General features: G+C 57.3%; 7 protein-coding genes across 7 annotated transcripts; 2 read left to right on the top strand and 5 right to left on the bottom strand.

Annotated features, from left to right (window-relative positions):
* Positions 1-1,594: 1,594 nt before the first annotated feature.
* On the top strand, positions 1,595-3,814 carry CCMA1212_000432 (uncharacterized protein; the record flags this gene model as incomplete). Its single annotated transcript, XM_073697900.1, has 1 exon — positions 1,595-3,814. One exon carries the CDS (start codon positions 1,595-1,597, stop codon positions 3,812-3,814), a length of 2,220 nt encoding a protein of 739 aa, XP_073562927.1.
* Positions 3,815-3,929: 115 nt separating this feature from the next.
* Positions 3,930-7,956, bottom strand: CCMA1212_000430 (3-ketoacyl-CoA thiolase 2, peroxisomal; the record flags this gene model as incomplete). Its single annotated transcript, XM_073697898.1, has 2 exons — positions 6,188-7,956; positions 3,930-5,191 (listed from the first exon to the last, which is right to left on the bottom strand). Exons 1-2 carry the CDS (start codon positions 7,920-7,922, stop codon positions 3,930-3,932), a joined length of 2,997 nt encoding a protein of 998 aa, XP_073562925.1. The 5' UTR covers positions 7,923-7,956.
* On the top strand, positions 4,065-5,219 carry CCMA1212_000431 (uncharacterized protein; the record flags this gene model as incomplete). Its single annotated transcript, XM_073697899.1, has 1 exon — positions 4,065-5,219. One exon carries the CDS (start codon positions 4,065-4,067, stop codon positions 5,217-5,219), a length of 1,155 nt encoding a protein of 384 aa, XP_073562924.1.
* Positions 7,957-8,995: 1,039 nt separating the features above from the next.
* On the bottom strand, positions 8,996-9,556 carry CCMA1212_000429 (uncharacterized protein; the record flags this gene model as incomplete). Its single annotated transcript, XM_073697897.1, has 1 exon — positions 8,996-9,556. The coding sequence occupies one exon, from the start codon at positions 9,554-9,556 to the stop codon at positions 8,996-8,998; it is 561 nt and encodes a 186-aa protein (XP_073563583.1).
* Positions 9,557-10,292: 736 nt separating this feature from the next.
* On the bottom strand, positions 10,293-13,887 carry CCMA1212_000428 (Leucine-rich repeat-containing protein 40; the record flags this gene model as incomplete). The annotated part of the gene is made up of 2 exons (XM_073697896.1): positions 10,293-11,927; positions 11,983-13,887. Coding segments are annotated over 2 exons (3,540 nt in total), but the record flags the coding sequence as incomplete, so codon positions are not given.
* Positions 13,888-14,689: 802 nt separating this feature from the next.
* On the bottom strand, positions 14,690-15,622 carry CCMA1212_000427 (uncharacterized protein; the record flags this gene model as incomplete). The annotated part of the gene is made up of 1 exon (XM_073697895.1): positions 14,690-15,622. The coding sequence occupies one exon, from the start codon at positions 15,620-15,622 to the stop codon at positions 14,690-14,692; it is 933 nt and encodes a 310-aa protein (XP_073563580.1).
* Positions 15,623-16,008: 386 nt separating this feature from the next.
* CCMA1212_000426 (uncharacterized protein) lies at positions 16,009-16,599 on the bottom strand (the record flags this gene model as incomplete). The annotated part of the gene is made up of 1 exon (XM_073697894.1): positions 16,009-16,599. The coding sequence occupies one exon, from the start codon at positions 16,597-16,599 to the stop codon at positions 16,009-16,011; it is 591 nt and encodes a 196-aa protein (XP_073563579.1).
* Positions 16,600-17,800: the final 1,201 nt, after the last annotated feature.

Here is a 17,800-nt window from a genome sequence, read left to right as displayed (position 1 = left end):
TCAGATACGGCAGTAGTAGTTAGGGGGGGTGATGAGATGCTCACTTACAAGTTCTGTATAGCCACGAGGATGGAGATTATCAATGTTCTTGTTGCCTCAGACACACTGTCCTCAAGATTCGACGCCTCAATCAGTAGGAGAGCCATGGGCGACGTTATGGATGCCGAACATGAGCTTTCGCGTGAAGAGGATGCTACGAAAGGAACAGGGTCGGCAGAGGGAGGATATGAAGGGTATACAAGGTTTCCTAGACGCTTCTCATGTCATCTTCCTCTTGTTGAGGCCGTAGAATGGGGGGNGGGGGGGGGGGGGGGGGGGGGGGGGGGCGTGGGGGGGGGGGGGGGGGGGGGGGGGGTACGGGGGGGGGGGGGGGGGGGGGGGGGGATGGGGGGGGCCGCCAGACATGCAGCTTACCGCAGTGTAGCTCTCTTTCACAGTGGTGTAGATCCATCTCTGCCTGCAACATTCAGTAGGTTTTCTATTTGCCTATAGTCTTGCTCAACGCCGTAAGCTGCCACGTTTGAAAGAATCTAGAAGAAACCTCTCCTGGCTTCTCGATCCCCTCATGTTGATGATGCTGCTGCTCCAACGGAGGCTGTCGGTGCAAGTCAATCGCGAGCGCTTACATGTTAGGCAACCGGCAGATCTGGGGAGCAGCCGGCCGTGATATGCCGGCAAGCGGAGCAACAAGAGCCTGGCCGGTTGAGTCAATGCACCGGCATGAATCCGGTAGGTGCATATTGTGGAAGCCTAGCTTGAATAGACAACAGTCGATCGAAGGCATCGTCAACCTGAGGCATCAGAGTGGACGTGGACATACATTGGCTTCAGCTTTTTGCCCTAGCCTCAGTGGCTGTGCCCAAGGCACCCTCACCAGGCAGATCCCCAGATCGAACTCTTTTTCCTGCCAAAACCAGCTTCCATCTCCAGCCAACCAGCTGCCTCGGTTGGTTCAGTTGCTCGACTTGCAAACGCCAAAGCGTCACTCAGCCTCCGGTGCGCAGACCGGAGATTTCATCTACTACATGCATCTTCCAGATTGACCCCCTTGCTAGCGCGGCTGTCTCTGCTCTATCGGTGTTCCTTTTTGCGGCATGTGCTACCATTCGTGATCCTGCGGCAAGGCCTGCCGAGAAGATGCGCGTTGATGACCGGTAACCAAATTCATTGATGCCTTGACGATGACTTGACCACCAGCATTCTGGCCAAAACTCTAGGCCCAGGCCGGTGACTGAAGTCGACGGCGGGTGAATCATCCGCCGCGTCTTACAAGGGAGCATGTGCCAAAGTGGAGGGCTCTCCAGCCCAAGGGTGGCTGCGGCTGAAGGCCAATGGACTAGGTAACAGCCCCCAGAAAGGCGAACTGGCCAACGGTCAAGGCAACGGCTTCGTTGCTGCATTATAAGTAGCGGCGGATGAGTTTCCTCAGTCGAGCGTGATTGGAAGAGGGCCATCGTCTGGTTGGGCTCTGTTGGTCGACCATTGGCCGAGTCTGGCAGCCATTCCACCTCGTCTCATTTCTTCGTCTGTTATCATATCCATCCCAAAGTCTTTAGACTTGTGCATCCAGAGACCTCAGCACAAGCTTGCAGCCATGACCAACCTCAACAAACACCATCAGTCTTCCGACGTTCCGCTGGTCCACCCCCAGCTCGAGCAGCTCTCCCTCAGTGAGGACAAGCCCAAGCAAGCAGAATCGGATCCGCCTCCCTACGATGCCCACTCTGGTCCTGTCGACCTTCAACTCCATCACATCGCCTCCAAGGATGCTCTTCTTGTCAAGATTCAGCCTCCCAAGGAGCCCTCGAAGCCCATCGGCCATGTGGCCTGTGACATTGTCCTGGTGATTGACGTCTCTGGAAGCATGTGCGCAGCGGCCCCAGTGCCCGGCGAAGGAGGCGAAGAAACAGGCCTGTCCGTCTTGGACCTGACCAAGCATGCGGCCTTCACAATCATCGAAACCATGGACGAAAGAGACCGTCTGGGAATCGTGACATTCGAGACCGAGTCCAAGGTGGTGCAGTGCCTTGAACCCATGACAGACAGCAACAAGGAGCAGGCCCGCGAGAGGATCAAGGCCCTACGACCACTGGGCTCGACCAACCTCTGGCACGGCATGCTGGACGCCATCAAGCTCTTCACCAAGGAGCCGAGCCCCAGCCACCGGGTGCCGGCCATGATGGTGCTCACAGACGGAGAGCCGAACCACATGTGCCCGCCCCAGGGGTACATCCCCAAGCTGAGGGCCATGCCTCCGCTGCCGGCCACGATCCACACGTTTGGCTTTGGATACACTCTCCGGTCCGGGCTGCTCAAGTCCATTGCCGAGTTCAGCGGCGGAAACTACGCCTTCATCCCGGACGCGGGCATGATTGGGACCGTCTTTGTCCACGCCGTTGCCAATCTGCAGTCGACGTTTGCAACCAACGCTTCGTTGACTCTCCGATACGCAGCCCCGGTCAAGGTCGAACAGACGACTGGTGACGCCGTCGACAGGCAGGCTCCGGAGGAATTTGACCATCGGCAGAAGAAGCTGACCATAGCGTTGGGAAACATTCAGTACGGGCAGTCGCGCGACCTCTGGCTCCGTCTCAGGGGCCTTGCACAGGAAAAGCAGGCCTCAGACTCGGTCATACTTGACGCGACTCTCACCTTTCAGGAGGCAGAGAAATCATCAGCAGCAGCAACAGTCTCAGCACAACTCGGCGGAAGCAATACGCTCGACACGGTGGTGGCTGCTCCCTCCGCCGCTGAGACAGCGTACCACGAATCGCGAGCCCTCGTCCTCAGCTTCCTCTCGACCCTATTCCCCCTCGCAGCCGACGGAGAATACAAGTCCCTGACCCTCGCCAAGCAACAAATCGAGAAGCGCCAAGAGCTGTCGCAACTCATCAAGACCCTGCCCAGCGGCGACTTCACCGACGACCTAAACAAGTCGCTACTCGAAGACCTCTGCGGAGAGCATCCCAGGGGCCAAATCAGCCTCGCCCTGTCGACGCCGCGCTTCTTCACCAAATGGGGCCGGCACTTCCTCCCGTCGTACGCAAACGCCCTCGGCCGCCAGATCTGCAACTCGTTCAAGGACGCGGCGCCGCTGCAGTTCGGCTCCCAGAGCCCGCTCTTCATCGCCTGCCGCGACCGCCTGGACGCCGCCTTTGACAGCATCCCGGCCCCCGAGCCGTCCAGAGTCGGTCTGAGCCGCCGCCGCCGCAGCAGCAGCAGCAGAAGCGGTGGAACCCGATCTCACGCTTCTCCGCCTCTGTCCATGGCCAGTTACCGCAACTCGTCGGGCGTGTGCTTTGCCGGCTCGACCGCCGTGGAACTGGCTTCGGGCAGGGTGACGGAGATCCGAAAGCTCAAGGCCGGCTCTCGCGTGCGCACGCCCCTGGGGCCGAGAAAGGTGGCCATGGTGCTCAAGACAAAGGTATCGAGCGAGACGCTCTGTCGCGTCGGCGGCTCGCTGCTCGTCACGCCCTGGCATCCCCTCTCCGTGGATGGCAAGAGCTGGGACTTTCCGGCCAACGTGTCGGACACCGCGGTGCTCTACACCGGCTGCATATACTCGGTCCTCCTGCAGCCCGACAGGAGGCCGGACGCCCATGCCATTCGCGTGGGCGATGCTTGGGGCGTCACGCTGGGACACGGGGTCACGCGGGGCGCTGACGCTCGCGCCCACGAGTTCTTTGGCGACTATGCGAGAGTGAGATTGGGGTTGATGAAGCTGGAGGGCGCGGGCAGGAAAGGCGTCGTCAAGGGACGAGGCGTCGAGCGAGATGCAACGACGGGGGTCGTCAGGGGCTTTAGGCGGACCTGAGAAACACATGAAAGGCAGCACATTTTCTAAGGAGCCGACATTCTGTCGTACGAGTATGAACTCTGTAACGTACACGATCATAGCTAGTACTAGTAGATCTAGAATATCACAACTTCTACTCCCGCACAAACACGCCCGCCATGCCCATCCCCGTCCCAACACACATGCTCACAACGCCCACCCGCCCCCCCTCCCTCTCGAGCCCATGCATCAGCGTGCTCGCCATCCTCGCCCCCGTCGCCCCCAGCGGATGCCCCAGCGCAATCGCGCCCCCATCCGGATTCACCCTCCCCCTCTCCCACGCCTCCATGAGCCCCAGCTCGCGCAGGCAATGCACCGTCTGGCTCGCAAACGCCTCGTTAATCTCCCACCGATCCACGTCCTCCTTCCGCAGCCCCAGCCGCCTCAACAGCCGCGGGATCACAACCGCCGGCCCGATGCCCATCTCGTCCGGATCGCACCCCGCCGTCGCCGCGGCCACAAACTTGCCCATGACGCGATGCCCCAGCCCCAGCTCCGTCGCCGTGCTCCGCCTCATCAGCAGCGTCGCCGCCGCCCCGTCCGAGACCTGGCTCGAGTTGCCCGCGGTGCTCGTCCCGTCCGGCTTAAACGCAGGCTTCAACTTCGCCAGCGCCTCCGTCGTCACGCCCTCCCGAATCCCGTCGTCCCGCGTGACCACAATCTCACGCGCCTCGCCCACGGCGTTCCCCTGCCTGTCCACATCCTGGAACCTCGTCCGCACAGGCACAATCTCCCCATCGAACCAGCCCCGATCCCTCGCCCTCGCCGCCCGCACGTGCGACTCCCTCGCAACCTCGTCCTGCACCTCCCTCCCCACGCCATACCGCTCCGCAACGTTCTCCGCCGTCAGCCCCATCGGCATCACGCAATCCCTCACGTTCTTCTCCGCTGCCGACTCGTCCTTGAGCGCAGGCCAAACGTCCACGGGAATCGCCCTGCTCCCGTAGTTCCTCGTCATGCTCTCCATGCCCGCCCCTATCCCGACGTCCACCATGCCGTTCTGGATCTGCGCCGCCACCAGCGCAATGCTCTGCAGGGACGACGCGCACGCGCGGTTCGCTGTGAAGAGCGACGTCCCCGTCGGGTAGCCCGCGTGGTTCAGCGCCATGCGCGCCGCCTTGGAGCCCCCCAGCTCCGAGAGCACGACGCCCACGCCCACGTCGTCGACGAGCGAGGCGTCCAGTTCAGGGATCGCTTCGCGGGTGGCCTTGAGGACCACCGCGAGGAGCTCTTCCGGGTAGGCGTCTTTGAGCTGGCCTTTGTAGGCGCGGCAGATGGGCGTCCGGAGAGAGGACAGGATGACCGTGTCGGAGGGGGATTTGGTCAGGATGGCGGCGAGCCCTTTGGACATGGTGGCTGGTGGTGTTGTTGTTGTCGTTGCTGATGAGAGAAGTTATGCGGTGGAGTTGTTTGAGCTTTACAGGACGAGAAAAGTGAGTGAGAAAATAAAATAATGAGAGTGTCACAACAGGAGGTGAAAAGGACAAAATCACAGAATCACTTGTTTTATTACATGCCATCCTTTGCCATCGACTTTGCAGTCAAGTTTCCAACTTACATCTCCCCGGCTATTCCCCCCCGCCACTAAACAGAAAAATCCACCTCCCCGTATCCGCTGCTGGCAGTTGCTGTCGGCAATGGGGTTACAGGTCAACGTAACTGCTCGCCTCCAGCCTCAATTGGATGCCTTTATTGCCGGCTATAGGTGCTGGTTCCGCTGGAGGCCCCCCCTCAGTGTCTCCCTGTGGGGAAGCTGCCCGGAACTGAGATCCGGCAATGACGCCGTTCCGCTCGCTTTGCCGGCAAAGGTCTTATCCTCCCCTTCTCATCATGTACGGCTTTCACATAACCAACAGCAACGAACAGGCGTGCGGAAATGCTACCTTTTTGTCTTGACAGTTCCGTTGACTGCTGCTGATTCGTCTTGACATCTTGGTTTTCCAGTATTATATACTTGTCACAATCATCCCGGGCACGATCCGATCAAACTGTGCTGTCATGCCGTGACGCCCCGTAGCCGATCCCGTCCCGACCATCTCCGTCCCGCCTCGATTCTTTTCTGACCGCTTCAAACAAACCTCCCACACAGTCAAGCAAACAGATGGTGTCATCATTCATCAGAAAAGAACAGAAAACTCAAGTAAAACGCACAGGAAACTCAAACACCCAGTTCCAGGACTGCCCAGCCATGGCCATGGAAAAAATCACACTCATCTCAAATACATCGCTTCAGCTCAACTTGGCTGAACGGGATCAAACTGATACCCATCTCTGCTCTTTTGATCCGATCGATCTCTTAATGTCCGTACTGAATCCCGAGCCCAACGCGACGACTTTCCGAGGCCGTCCCACCGGCCCTCGGCTTCTTCTGCGGGCTCTCGCCATCATCGGCTCCGGCTTCACCATCAACGGCCAGCTTCCGCTTCTCGGCCCCGGTCGCCGTTCGGCCGCCGGCAAACAGCTTGGCGTGCATGGCTGCAGATTTCTCGGCCGGCCCCGCGGTGCCGTCCCGGACCGACGATGACGCCGCCCTGTGCCCCTGGCCCGGATGCCGACGCAGCAGCTCAGCCGCCGCCTGACTTGCCTGGCTGTCCTGAAGTTGATCTTCCTCTTCTTGTGAGCTGACCAACTCCTCAACGGGTGCCTCTCGCGATGACAGCGACTGCACCGCCTTTACTGATTCCAGCGCCTGTCGAGCAAGCTCCTCCGTGTCCTCCACCGAGATGGTGCTCTCCCGTCTCCTTCGCCGCGATGACCTCTGGGACGGCGGCGTTGTCGGGACGAATCGTCGCTGCGAATAGCGCGATCTGGGCTCCGTCTGCGCCACCAAGTTCACCGACGGCAGCAGTCCGGTACTGTCGCTGCGCAGTCTGTTCGCTGGGGTCGTGGGGAGCGAGGACATGGATTGAGCGTTGCGTTGGTGTCGTCTGACTAGCCGCGAAGCGGGCCGGGCCATGACCATGGGCGTTGACGGCGCGCTGTTGTTGTTATTGGCTGCCGCCGCCGCCATCGCGGCGTTGTTGTCTTGCGTTTGACTCTGGCTCATGGCTTCCAGCAGTGCCGATAGCCCGTGCTCCCTTCCGTCAGTATCGTCCCGATGCAGGGCGCGGGATGTCCCCATATGATGATGATGATGATGCTGCTGATGGTGGTGGTGTTGTTGTTGTTGTTGCTGCTGCTGCTGCGGCTGCTGCGGCTGCGATGTGGACGCCATTGCTTGTTTGGGCGTCAGGGCGCCGTGAAAGATGCCGCCCGGGCTGCACAGCATGTGAAAGTGCTCGCGATTCTCCCGGATGCGGTTCAGCAGCATTTCGCGCTCCTCGACCAGCGTCATGGTCTCCTCCATCTTCTGCTGAATCACCTTCTTGGCCAGCTTGAACTTGTGGCTGAGCGCCTCCTTCTCCTCCAGCGCCGATTCGTACCACATCTTCATCTGCAAGTACTTGTTCTGCAGCGACTCGGACGCGGTGCTGAGCTCCCGTTTCGCCTGCCGGGAATGCTCCGCCATCCGCAGGGCGTCTACTTCGCGGCGGACCATGTCGTGCTCGACCGCGGCGCGCTTGGACTCCTCGTCCGCTTGCAGACTCAGGAGGTTATACTGCAGCTTGTGGTGCGCCGCCTCCATCTTGAGCTTCTGGTTCTCGGCAATGCACGTCTGCAGCATGGCGCGCAGCTCGTCCGCCGACGCCTCGAGCACCTGGTGAGGCGCGGGAAGCGTGTAGTCGGACTCCAGGTCTCGCTCCCGCAGCGTGTTCAGTATGGTAGCCGGCGGTGAGAAGAGGGTCGACTGCTGCGAGTTGGAGTATGTGCGTCTCGAGGCGCCGTTGCCGGCCGCAACCTGCGTGGACGGCGGTGGCGTCAGCGACGACGGGATGACGGTGACGGCCGGCCGGTCGTCCACGGCCTCCGTCTTGAATGATTGGCCCGCCTCCATGGGAGATCCTGGAACCTCTGTGGACGGGAGTGTCGTTTGTGACAGCGAATGGATGCCCACGTCTTGGGGGGTCGTCGGGTCAAGGCCACCGGCAACAAGGTCCTCGGCGGCGCCATTGACGCGAGGAGCGTCCACCTCGGAGTCAGAGGCCATCGTATGTAGGAGTATGAAGCACGGTATCCGTGATCTGTGTGTATTCGAGGGGAAATCGGGGTTCGAGCGAGTGGACGTGACTTATGGACGGGAGCCTGCCCTTTCTGGCTATCTACTCGTAGAAAGCTCAGCAGCTCACAGACTCAAGGAAGAGAAGCAGAGGGATGTGGATCCTAACAGACACGATTCGGCCCTCAAGTCTCCCTCGAAGTGTCTGAGCAAAACAAGAGACACTCCCAAACACGCCTCGTGACTGAAGAACCGCGACCCGCGTGTCGTGACCCGTGAACCGTGGATCGTCAATCCTAAGCTGCCAAGTCTCGCAGAAAGAGCGACGACCTAGACTGGATTGCGTCGGGTCGAATTGGCACGGCCTACAACCGCCGAGCGAGCGACGAACAGCAGACAATCGAGGCGTCTGCTTGGTACTCTGGAGTGGTTGTTATCCCATCGGATTGGATCGTATAGTCGCTGTAATTGTTGCTATACGAAATGCTCGTCGTCTTCCCCGTCTCTTGTAAACGTTCGTGCCGGACAGCGGAGAGGCACAGCTAGAGCGAGTCGAGCTGTGGTTGTCGGACGGGGTCATGCGTCGATGTTGCGTGAATGAGGAAGAAAAAGAGGGTGGTGGCACTTGTACGAGGTACCTACCTGATCCCAGCCCGTTCATTTCGTGCAGCCTGCAGAGTACAAGGCAAAAGTACCGGGAACGGGAAAAACAAAATCTCGGACTGCAACGGGGCGCTAGGCCCAGTCCGGTGTCTGGCCCAGCAACCAGCGTCTTTCTTTATGCCTCAAAACTATTTTTCATCATCACCTCTTTTTTCTCTTCTTGTCCTCTCAAATTGTGTCAATCACTGTTCAATTCCATAACTGCTTGCTTCTGTTCCTTTTCATCAGTATATGCACACCTACAACATCCCCTATCTACCCTCATGCCGCCAAAGTGATGCGCTACTATCCATACTCAATCTCCAACCAATCACCTACCCTATAACCTGCCCAGAAAACCCCAGGTCCCCTCAAACACCAAAACTCCCCATATCACCACCACCCCCATCAACAACCTCCCCTCAAACCTCCTCCTCGTCCCCTTCTTCTCCCTCCCTCGGCTGCAACATTCCCGCCCTCCTCCTCCTCAAAGCACCGCACCATCCATTCACAACCCTCACCCCCTCCCCCACAACCAGCATCGGCAAAATCACCGGCCACAGCACAATCACCGCCGCCCACCAGCCCACCACCAGCGCCCTGTCCCTCCGCGTCCCCTCCGAGTCGAGATACCACTCCGGGATCCACCGGCCCGCCTTGCCCCGGCGGCCGTTGATGCACAGGATGCAAATCACCCCGAACAGCAGCCACCCGGCGATCGACACGGGGATCAGCACCCGCACAATCGCCCGCGGGTCGTACGGCGTCCCCTCGCTCTGGAAGCCGTCGTTCTCGGGGTGGTAGCCGTCTTGCGCGTCGTCCGTGGGCCATGGGTACGGGTACGGGCATGGGTACGATGGGGGTATGATTGCTGGTGTTTCTGGGGTGATATTGCGGCTGAGTCTGGGGCTGTGCGGCGCTGTTCTTGTTGAGCTGTGCCTGTTGGTGTTTCGCATCGCAAATCCTGTGGCTGACGACGCCATCGTGAAGAGTGATATCCGATATTCGATATGTGATACGTGGTCTGCTGTGCATATGATATCAAACTCCCGTTCAAGATACTGAAAGTAATCTCTTTCACGGATGGGGGCGATGATGGTGAATGTTGATAATGGCAGCAAATGGCATAGCTGTTGATGCGATTAGAAGTGAAGATGACCATGGACAAGAATCTTGAACCGACACAGCCAAAGTACCCAAGCTCGAACGTGTTCTTGAACGGTCCTTCCTCGCTCATATCATCCCAAAGCATGAAAGTCTGTAGCAGTACCTACCTACCTAGGTACCTCCAAAACCTGCTCGATGCCTTACGTTCACTCACATGGCGACAAAGTTGGATGAAAGCCGAATACTGATAGTCTACAGCCTTCTGTAACTGATTCCCCTCCCTGTTCATAAGTAAGTGTCAGCTCGCAACTCAGCTGTTCCAAGGTAACAAATATATACATTACGGATTAATCAATACTGCCTGCGCCTTCGTGCAAGCCCAAGTGGTATATCTGTCTATGCTACCGTTCCATAGTATCCATACTCCATACATCATCTACCCTTGCCTATGCACACGCAATCCGCCAACATAATAATATACAGCTCAGACCCCGTCACGGGCTGACAAAATAATGTAAATAGCAGAAAATAGGACAGACCCTTTGCTGTAGAAGGTAAACCGAGCATCGGGCAAGGCGGGGTTCGAAAGCCAACCCTTCGAGCTTATGCATACTAGTCCAAGTCGGAGTCGTCGTCCTCCCCATTCTCAGCTCTCCATTCTTCCATCTCGGCAGCCGGAACGCGTCCTCGGAGCCACCTCATCGTGGCGGCCGTGCCCTTGTCCAAAATGTTCCACTTGGGCACCTTGAACCGGTTGCCCGCCACCTCCAGCCGCTCGAGCCCGTCCTTGCCGCCTAGCAGACCCAGCCGAGGATCCAGGTGAGCAATGTCGTTGCTCGACACATCAACAACTTTGAGGCCCTTGATGGTAGCTGGATCAAGCTCCGTTAGTTGGTTGTTTGACGCAAGCAGTACCTTGAGGCTGGGGAAGCTCTGCTTCAGATCCAGCGGGAGGGCGGTGAGGCGATTGAGCGAGACGTCAATCTTTTCCAGTGCGGGTGCTTTAAGGAATTTTGTCAACGGACCTAGGCTGGTGATGGTATTCGAGCTCAAGTTGAGTTCCGTCAGAGCCGGCAGGCTCAGTTCTTCAGCGAGGTAGGCCTCGCCCGAGAGCTTGTTGTGGCCCAGGGACAGAGACGTCAGCGTCTGCGAGAAGAACTGCAGCGATCCGGGAAACGCGCTCAGGAGGTTGTGGTGAAGCTGCGCCTGCCTTATCTGGTAGCTCCTCGACAGTTCGGCGCACATTTCGGGGCTTAGGGAAGACGCTTCAGTGCGCGAGCGGTCCAGGAGTCCGCCCGGCTTGACCTGCCACGTCTCCTTGACTACGGTCTGAGCGCGGGATCTGGTGGGCGAATGCGGCGCAGACGTCGGAGGCGTGGCAAAGTCCTCGTCGCCCTCTGATCTGCTATCCGTATCCTCCGCGGCGATTGTCGAAACCTTGTCCGGCTGTTGCTTCTTCTCCGCGTCTGGCGGCGTGATGATGGTGGCGATCGGCGCTTGGGAGACGGGCTCCTCGTAGGGGGGAGGGGGCTCCAGTCGCGCCGACAGCGCTTCCTTGATCTCGTCTGTCGAGGCCGAAGCAAACTTCTTGTCACGGAGTGGATTGCCGCTCAGTCGCAACGTCGTGAGGCTGTCCATTCGGGAGATCTCGGGCGGCACGACGCGGATGTCATTGCTGGAAAGGTCGGCCTGTCGCACTTTTTCGAGGCTGGTAAAGCTCAAGGGGATGCTGGAGATGTTGTTTGCATCCGCTGCAAGGGTGATGAGGCTTGTCCACGACGCCATATCCGGGAGCTCTTGCAGTCGGTTCATCGAAAGGGTGAGCGTGTGGACGACGGGAAGGCTGATGGAGGCATCGGCCGGCACAAGTCGAACCAGCCTGTTCACCGAGATATCCAGTGATTGAAGCATCGGCAGGGAACCAATCGGCTCCTCGATCAGAGTTCCCGAAAGCTTGTTCTTCTTCACATCGAGCTCAGTCAGGGGCAGCTTCGAGAGCCCCTCAAACGGGAGCGACTCAAAGCCATTCTCGCTAAGATTGAGGACGCGCAGCCGAGACAGCCTTTCGATGTTGGGCGGCAGGGCGGTCACTTGGTTGCCGTGGATGTCAAGCACCTCCAGAGTGCTCAAATCCGCGAGACCGGGATATAGGGGCCCGGAGAGGTTGTTCTTGGCCAGCTTGAGATCACGGACGGCCGTCATCTGCGCGATGATTTCAAGGCATCCATTTTCGAGACGATTGGACGACTAGAAAATGTGAATAAACAACGCCAATCAACATCAGGGCCACGGATAGACTCACCAGATTGAGAGTGGTCAATTGCGTGAAGCGGCGGAAGCCCATCGGAATGGCTACCAGCCGATTGCCGTGCATGTCGATCGTCTCAAGCCCCCCGAAAATGTTACCGCGGCCCTCTTCGTCGTTCTCAAGCTCCTCGGGGCTGAGATCAGGGAATGCAGCGTCGTCCAGCGTTTCAATTTCGTTATCCGCGGCAATCAGCCTGGTCAGTTCAACGCTCTCTGCCCAGCTTCCGCCGGCGCCAATGGTCTCCAGGTCGTACATCTTGAGAACCTCGCCGGGGATTTCCTTCAGCCCTAGTGCTGCAATATTCAGCTTCCCACTGGTTCTTGCTGCTCCAATACGTTGCTTCAGGACTTGTTGACCAGCATCCTGGCCCTTGTTCAGGTTGAAGGGGTCATCGAACGCGGCGTCGTAGTCGAAGCCACTGTTCGATGGAGCTGCCACATCATTCGTCGTCGATGCAGCGCTGGGCGTCTGCTTCATTGCCGCCCTCCGAGCTGCCTTTGCCTTGGCGATCTGATCCCGAAGAGCCGTCGAGGACCTTTGGGTTGGCTGTTCCGGCTCAGCAGCGGATTCCTTCGCCGCTGGGGCGGGTGCCGCAATGGTGCCGTCCCATGAGGAGGATGAGGCAGCCGCATGATCACCCGCATCAAGGGCCTGCAACGATGCCTTCTTGTTAAGGCCGTACATTGATGTCCTCTTCTTCGCAGGTTGGACTGCAGCCTTTTGGGCCGGTTTAGGAGTAGGCTTCGTTGGAGCCTTGCCCAGCTTAGTCGGACTAGGACTTCTAACATCCGGCATGGAGGCGGACGGCTTTGAAATGACTCCGGAAGCACGACTGGCTGGGCGAAGTCTCTGCGAGCTGTTGGAGGCAGCAGTTGGCGTTCTATCAGAGGTGCTACTGATGACTGAACGACGTCTATTGAACAAATTTGCCGATGACATTCTGGGATTTGAGAATCCTATGTCGTCAGCCGCTGCGCTCGAACCCGGGCGAGACGAATGCGCTGCAGATCCGCCGGAGGTGTAGCTGGAACCCGGCCTTGAGGTTGAACTTTCGGCGCGCGATGTAGGCCGTATTGAGTCAAAGAACGAGGACGACTTTTTGCTCAAAGCAGGAGACGAGGGCAGCTGCGAAAGAGTCTCGACTGTACGCTCGGAAAGAGAAGGCCTCGGCGAGGCGATCTGGGGCGTGCTCCTTCCTGGGGAGGAAACCGGGGACTCGTGATGCTCCATTGGATCCTGGACGCCTGCAGGATCGTTCAAGTATGAGGTGAGAATGTCGTTGGAGGGCTCTGTCGTGTCTGCCTCCGCTTCGAAGGCGTCCCTTTCCGATTCTGCCGGTTCCGCCCAAGGCTTGTATTGCGCCACTGGGGCATTGGTAGTGGTGCTCCATCTTTTGTTGGAGGATGAAACGGCTCGTACAGGCTTCGATACTGGGGCGACGGCGGGCTTCGTAGCGGGAGTGCGAGATGAACTGGATCGAAGGCTGGTATTCGACGTAGAGTTCCGCAAGGCTGGCGCACGTCCGTTGGTAGTGCTGGCGGAGGGTCTCAGCTGGCCACGAGAGGCAGAAGCTCGCAGCTTTGGGTTCTGGATGTCTCTGCCGCTGGACGCATCTCCAGCCAGGCTATCACGGGACCCCCTTGGGCGCAGTGACGACGTGGAACTAGCAGCTGGCGATGGTGGTGCCGGTTGGACGATACCCGAGACAGGGCGAGGCAGTCGGGAAGGGCGCGGGATGCCGCTTACTCGTCTCTGGGAGGTGTCCATCTTGACATGAGTCCCTTGCAGGTGGTGTGTTTGAGCTTGGCTGGAGAAACGGCCTGGTGAGCTGGGGTGAGTCTCGGGATGTCGAGCGTCGATTTGATCGGTTCGACCGAGGTGATGGATCTTGCAAGGGCGAGCTGCAAAGTTGAATGACGAGGAGAGGGGCGAAACTGGCTTGGAGTTGTGTTGTCAATGTGGGTTCATATCACAGCAACACGTGCCCGAGGGTTGAGGATGTAAAGAATGTACTCGTCAACGGAAGACGGAATGATGAGTGAAATGGCGAATATCGTCAAAAAGGAGCGACTGAGAAAGAAGACACACGAGGCGCGTATGAGGAGGAGAAAGAAAGAAAGAAAGAGAAGAGCCAAGAGGCAGATCGCAGCTGTCAGAAGCGTGTTGCTGCCAGATTACGTGCATGGCCACACCTCATCAATTTGCATCCCAGTCAGGGGAGCGACCAGGAGCTGCCCATCACGTGGGGTTAATTGATGGTGGTGCTAATTTACGGCGGCTGGAGGCGCTAGAGGCGGGAAGCGAGCCGTGGCCAGCGCCAGAGAGGGCCGGGAAGGGCCCTATAATACGGAGCAGAGGTGCTAACCGTCAGGGCTCGGGGTGGCTTAGGAACTAACTTTGGCGGACAGGGTACAGCCGGTACTCGACACTTTTGCCCTCATTTGTAAGCTCTCCACTCTGGCTTTGATTGACGATGGAGATGCGAATAACGAAATGCACGTCACTTCACCCCAGAGAGCAGGGTTATGCCCCAAGACAGAGACACGATATCTAGGGTGGAATATTCACTCAAATGGTCAAGACCTACTGATAGTCTGATCACCTGTCGCTATGCTAATCGCGCAAAGAACAAAAGGAAACACAGCTCTATGTGCCATCAAACAGCCTCGTTCATATATCCACAACCTCAACGACAACGCTCTCAATCAGACAGCCAGTCGCTGTCAAGCTCGTAATCTCCGTCAGAGCCCACCGCGTCGGACAGCTCATACGAGTCGTCATCTCCTTCCTGGCCTGATGAATCCCGGTGCTCATCCTCGGAAGACGCTCGACTTGCCGATGCGATTTCCTCGGAGCCGTCTTCATCGTCTTGCGTCAAATCGATCACCACTGGTTGCGGTTGAGGCTGTGGCTTTCCTAACTTTCCTATCCTGGAGGGCCGAATCTGTTTCGGCGGCTGTTTGAGCTTCGACACAGAAGACGTGCGTGCAACAAGGCGTTGAGCCGTCCGGGCCATGGCCTCTCGAGGTGCCCGAATTTCCCGATTCTCTCGCTTGTCGTTGATCGAGTCCCTGTTGTCTTCTGTTTTCGATGCTGCTGGCTTGCCACCCCATTCGACCAAGAGCTCGGACACCTTGTCCCGGATCGCTCTCCTGGCAGCCTCCCGGTCCCGGGTCTCGGTAAGCCTATCGTAATCCGTGTGGCAGTGACGGACATGTGCCTGCACCGCTAGATAGGCCTTCTTGTCCAAGTCCAGCGTTCCCGTACGGCCAACTCGGCCGCTGCGCTTTCTGAGAGTGCGTTTGAGGATCGTCGCCAGATCCTGCTTTGGAATCCTGGGGAAGGTCCTCAGAATGGCCGCCTCAAACGCATCCTGCGTGGCCGCGTCGCGCCTCTCAACGGCGCCTCGCCTCCTCTCGCGGCTTGCCTTTTCTTCGGAGAAGACCTGGTGGAGGATCCATTTTGGCGCCCTGAGACCTTGCTGTTTGCCGCGGCTGGAGACAACGTACAGCGTCTTTCTGGCCTCGTGCGCCTTTCGGCGGCAGAGCGCTGTCATGAACGGATTGCCCTTTCTGAGGAAACCGTAGCCTTTTGGCATGGGCGTGTCCGGTGTGACGGTTGGTTCGCGATTCATCCTTCCAGAAGGACGAGATTCTAGGAGACGGGGACGGGAGAGAGGATGTGGGAAGCTTGGAGTGACGCTTCATTTATCGCCAGGAGCGCTGCAATACTCATGGCGGCGGACGAATGATGCGCGCATCTGTCCTTTGTTCTGTGGTGCCGAGATTCTTTCGTTGGCCGCAATCGCTTTGATGACGGAAGGGAATTCATTCAAGCCCGAAAATGTCGGGTCTTCTGTACACGCACTAACAATGGCGGTGTCTTGGTGCTGAAAGCCACCCGCCTAAGCGGGAGGAAATCAAGGTACAAAGTACCCCGATCCATGAAGAGTCCGGCTCGCACTCAACCACAATCATCGGCATGATACATTAATCATAAGTATAGAGTAACTGAAGTCATCTAGGCAACTGTTATCTCCAAGCTTTCAGTAGAAAAAGCGCCAGTAAACATGTCTGGATTCGGCTGTTGCTGCGCCTGTTCCAACATCTCGACAGTAATCTCATCCTTCTGCTTGTTCCATACCATATGCCAGTTACCCTTGAGAACAACAGAAGCCTTCTTCTCCAGCTGCGAAGTGATAAACTCTTTCAAGACAATTTCTGCAGATTGGCTCTCACCAGGCCCAATTTGAACGAGAGACTCCGTCTTGGGAGGCCATTCCCTGCGCAGCTGAATCCGAGGCAACTCAAGAGGCTGTGCCGAGCCGTCAGGCGTAATGGTCAGCAGGCCGATGGTTGGCGCGGCTGTGTCCAACGGCGAGTTGTACACCAGAATGGTGACGGGATATGGATTGTCGTTGAAAACAGTGCTGGTGATGGTGGGAGGAGAGATCTTGGTCTGCTTGATCGCCACGCGGAGACGGTCGATAGGATTCGATTTGTGGCCGAGGTTCTCCATTGAAGTAGCTGGCCAGAGAAAGAAACTAGCAAATGTGATGAACAGGCTCAACCCGAGGATGGAGCGGATATTAAGACTGTGGACGAAGCTCATCGAAAGTTGATGATGATGGGATATTGAATGGATTCCAGCTTCCCTACCAGGGCGCACTTTCATGGAAGCAGAAGCATGAATCTTGGTAAATGGGAGTGAATGTGTGTGCTTTTCGTTGAACGCGGGGTGGATTGAGGTCGGTGATTCTAACTGTTTCTACTTTGTACTTTGAATCTGATTGTTGATGATGTCAAGTTGTTCCTACCTTACTGACTGTGAGAAATTCTACTCATCTGGTAGTAACTTTTGTAACCGCTATCAAACATCGCCTCCATCTACACACACGGTATCAAACAAAAGATCATTGCTCGCCCCATCAACGCCAAACATAATCCTTGACTGAACTCTGATCAAAATGACTTGTTCATCATTAAAAATAAACAAGAACGGTGTATGAAGCCGCTGATCGAAACAATTCACACTGACCGATGCATCCTACACACCTCGGACGGTCGCCTCCGGGATATACAGCCCGCTCTGTCGCAAAAGAGCTTCTTCTTTAGGCAACTGAAAGCGTTATGCAGGGCACTTTTGCACATAAACTAGTGGAATAGTGCTCGGTTATAGATGGGGGAGCTAGAAACAAGGTTTAAGGGGTGCTCTTAACCTTACATTATGCTTGCTTTGAAGCGTATTCTTAGTGTAGCCAACGGAGATATTGGACCACCAAGCAACTCACTGAGCGTAGTCATATGAGACGGCTTTAAAGCGTGTCTACTATAAGCTCCTAATTGAGATCTGGGTTGAGAGATACCCAGGATCGTCACGCCTACGATCTCACGTACCTATGTAGATTGCTGCCAAGTGGACCGCTCCGTGACTCCAGCCAGGCAAGGATATCCTACCCCAACAACATCGCAACACTCGGCAATAACGCCTCTCTGCCAAGCATGTAACCCCCAGGCGGCTAAACACTCACCATACCAGAGCTTTCATCTCCTCAAACGCACAACGTCAAGACGAACAACGTAAACAGACCCGATAACCTATCAGACGGGACGAGCTTCCTTGTTGGGCACATCTCCCGGCCAAGACCGCCACAAACGACGGCATCTCGCAACAACCTCTCAAGCACCTCCACCGAGGGGAGCCGGTATTTTGGATAAAGAAGCCTAAAGAGGAAGGTCTCACGAGGGGAATAACAAATTTAAGCGTCTTCGGCAAGCTTAGAATCTTGGCGGGCTATAAATCGCCACGTCCC

Source organism: Trichoderma ghanense (assembly GCF_004382785.1).
Source record: "Trichoderma ghanense strain CCMA-1212 chromosome Unknown scaffold_0, whole genome shotgun sequence".
Taxonomy (NCBI): Eukaryota; Fungi; Ascomycota; class Sordariomycetes; order Hypocreales; family Hypocreaceae; genus Trichoderma; species Trichoderma ghanense.
The sequence above is the reverse complement of the archived record's forward strand: the minus strand, read 5'-3'. Positions and strand labels throughout refer to the sequence as shown.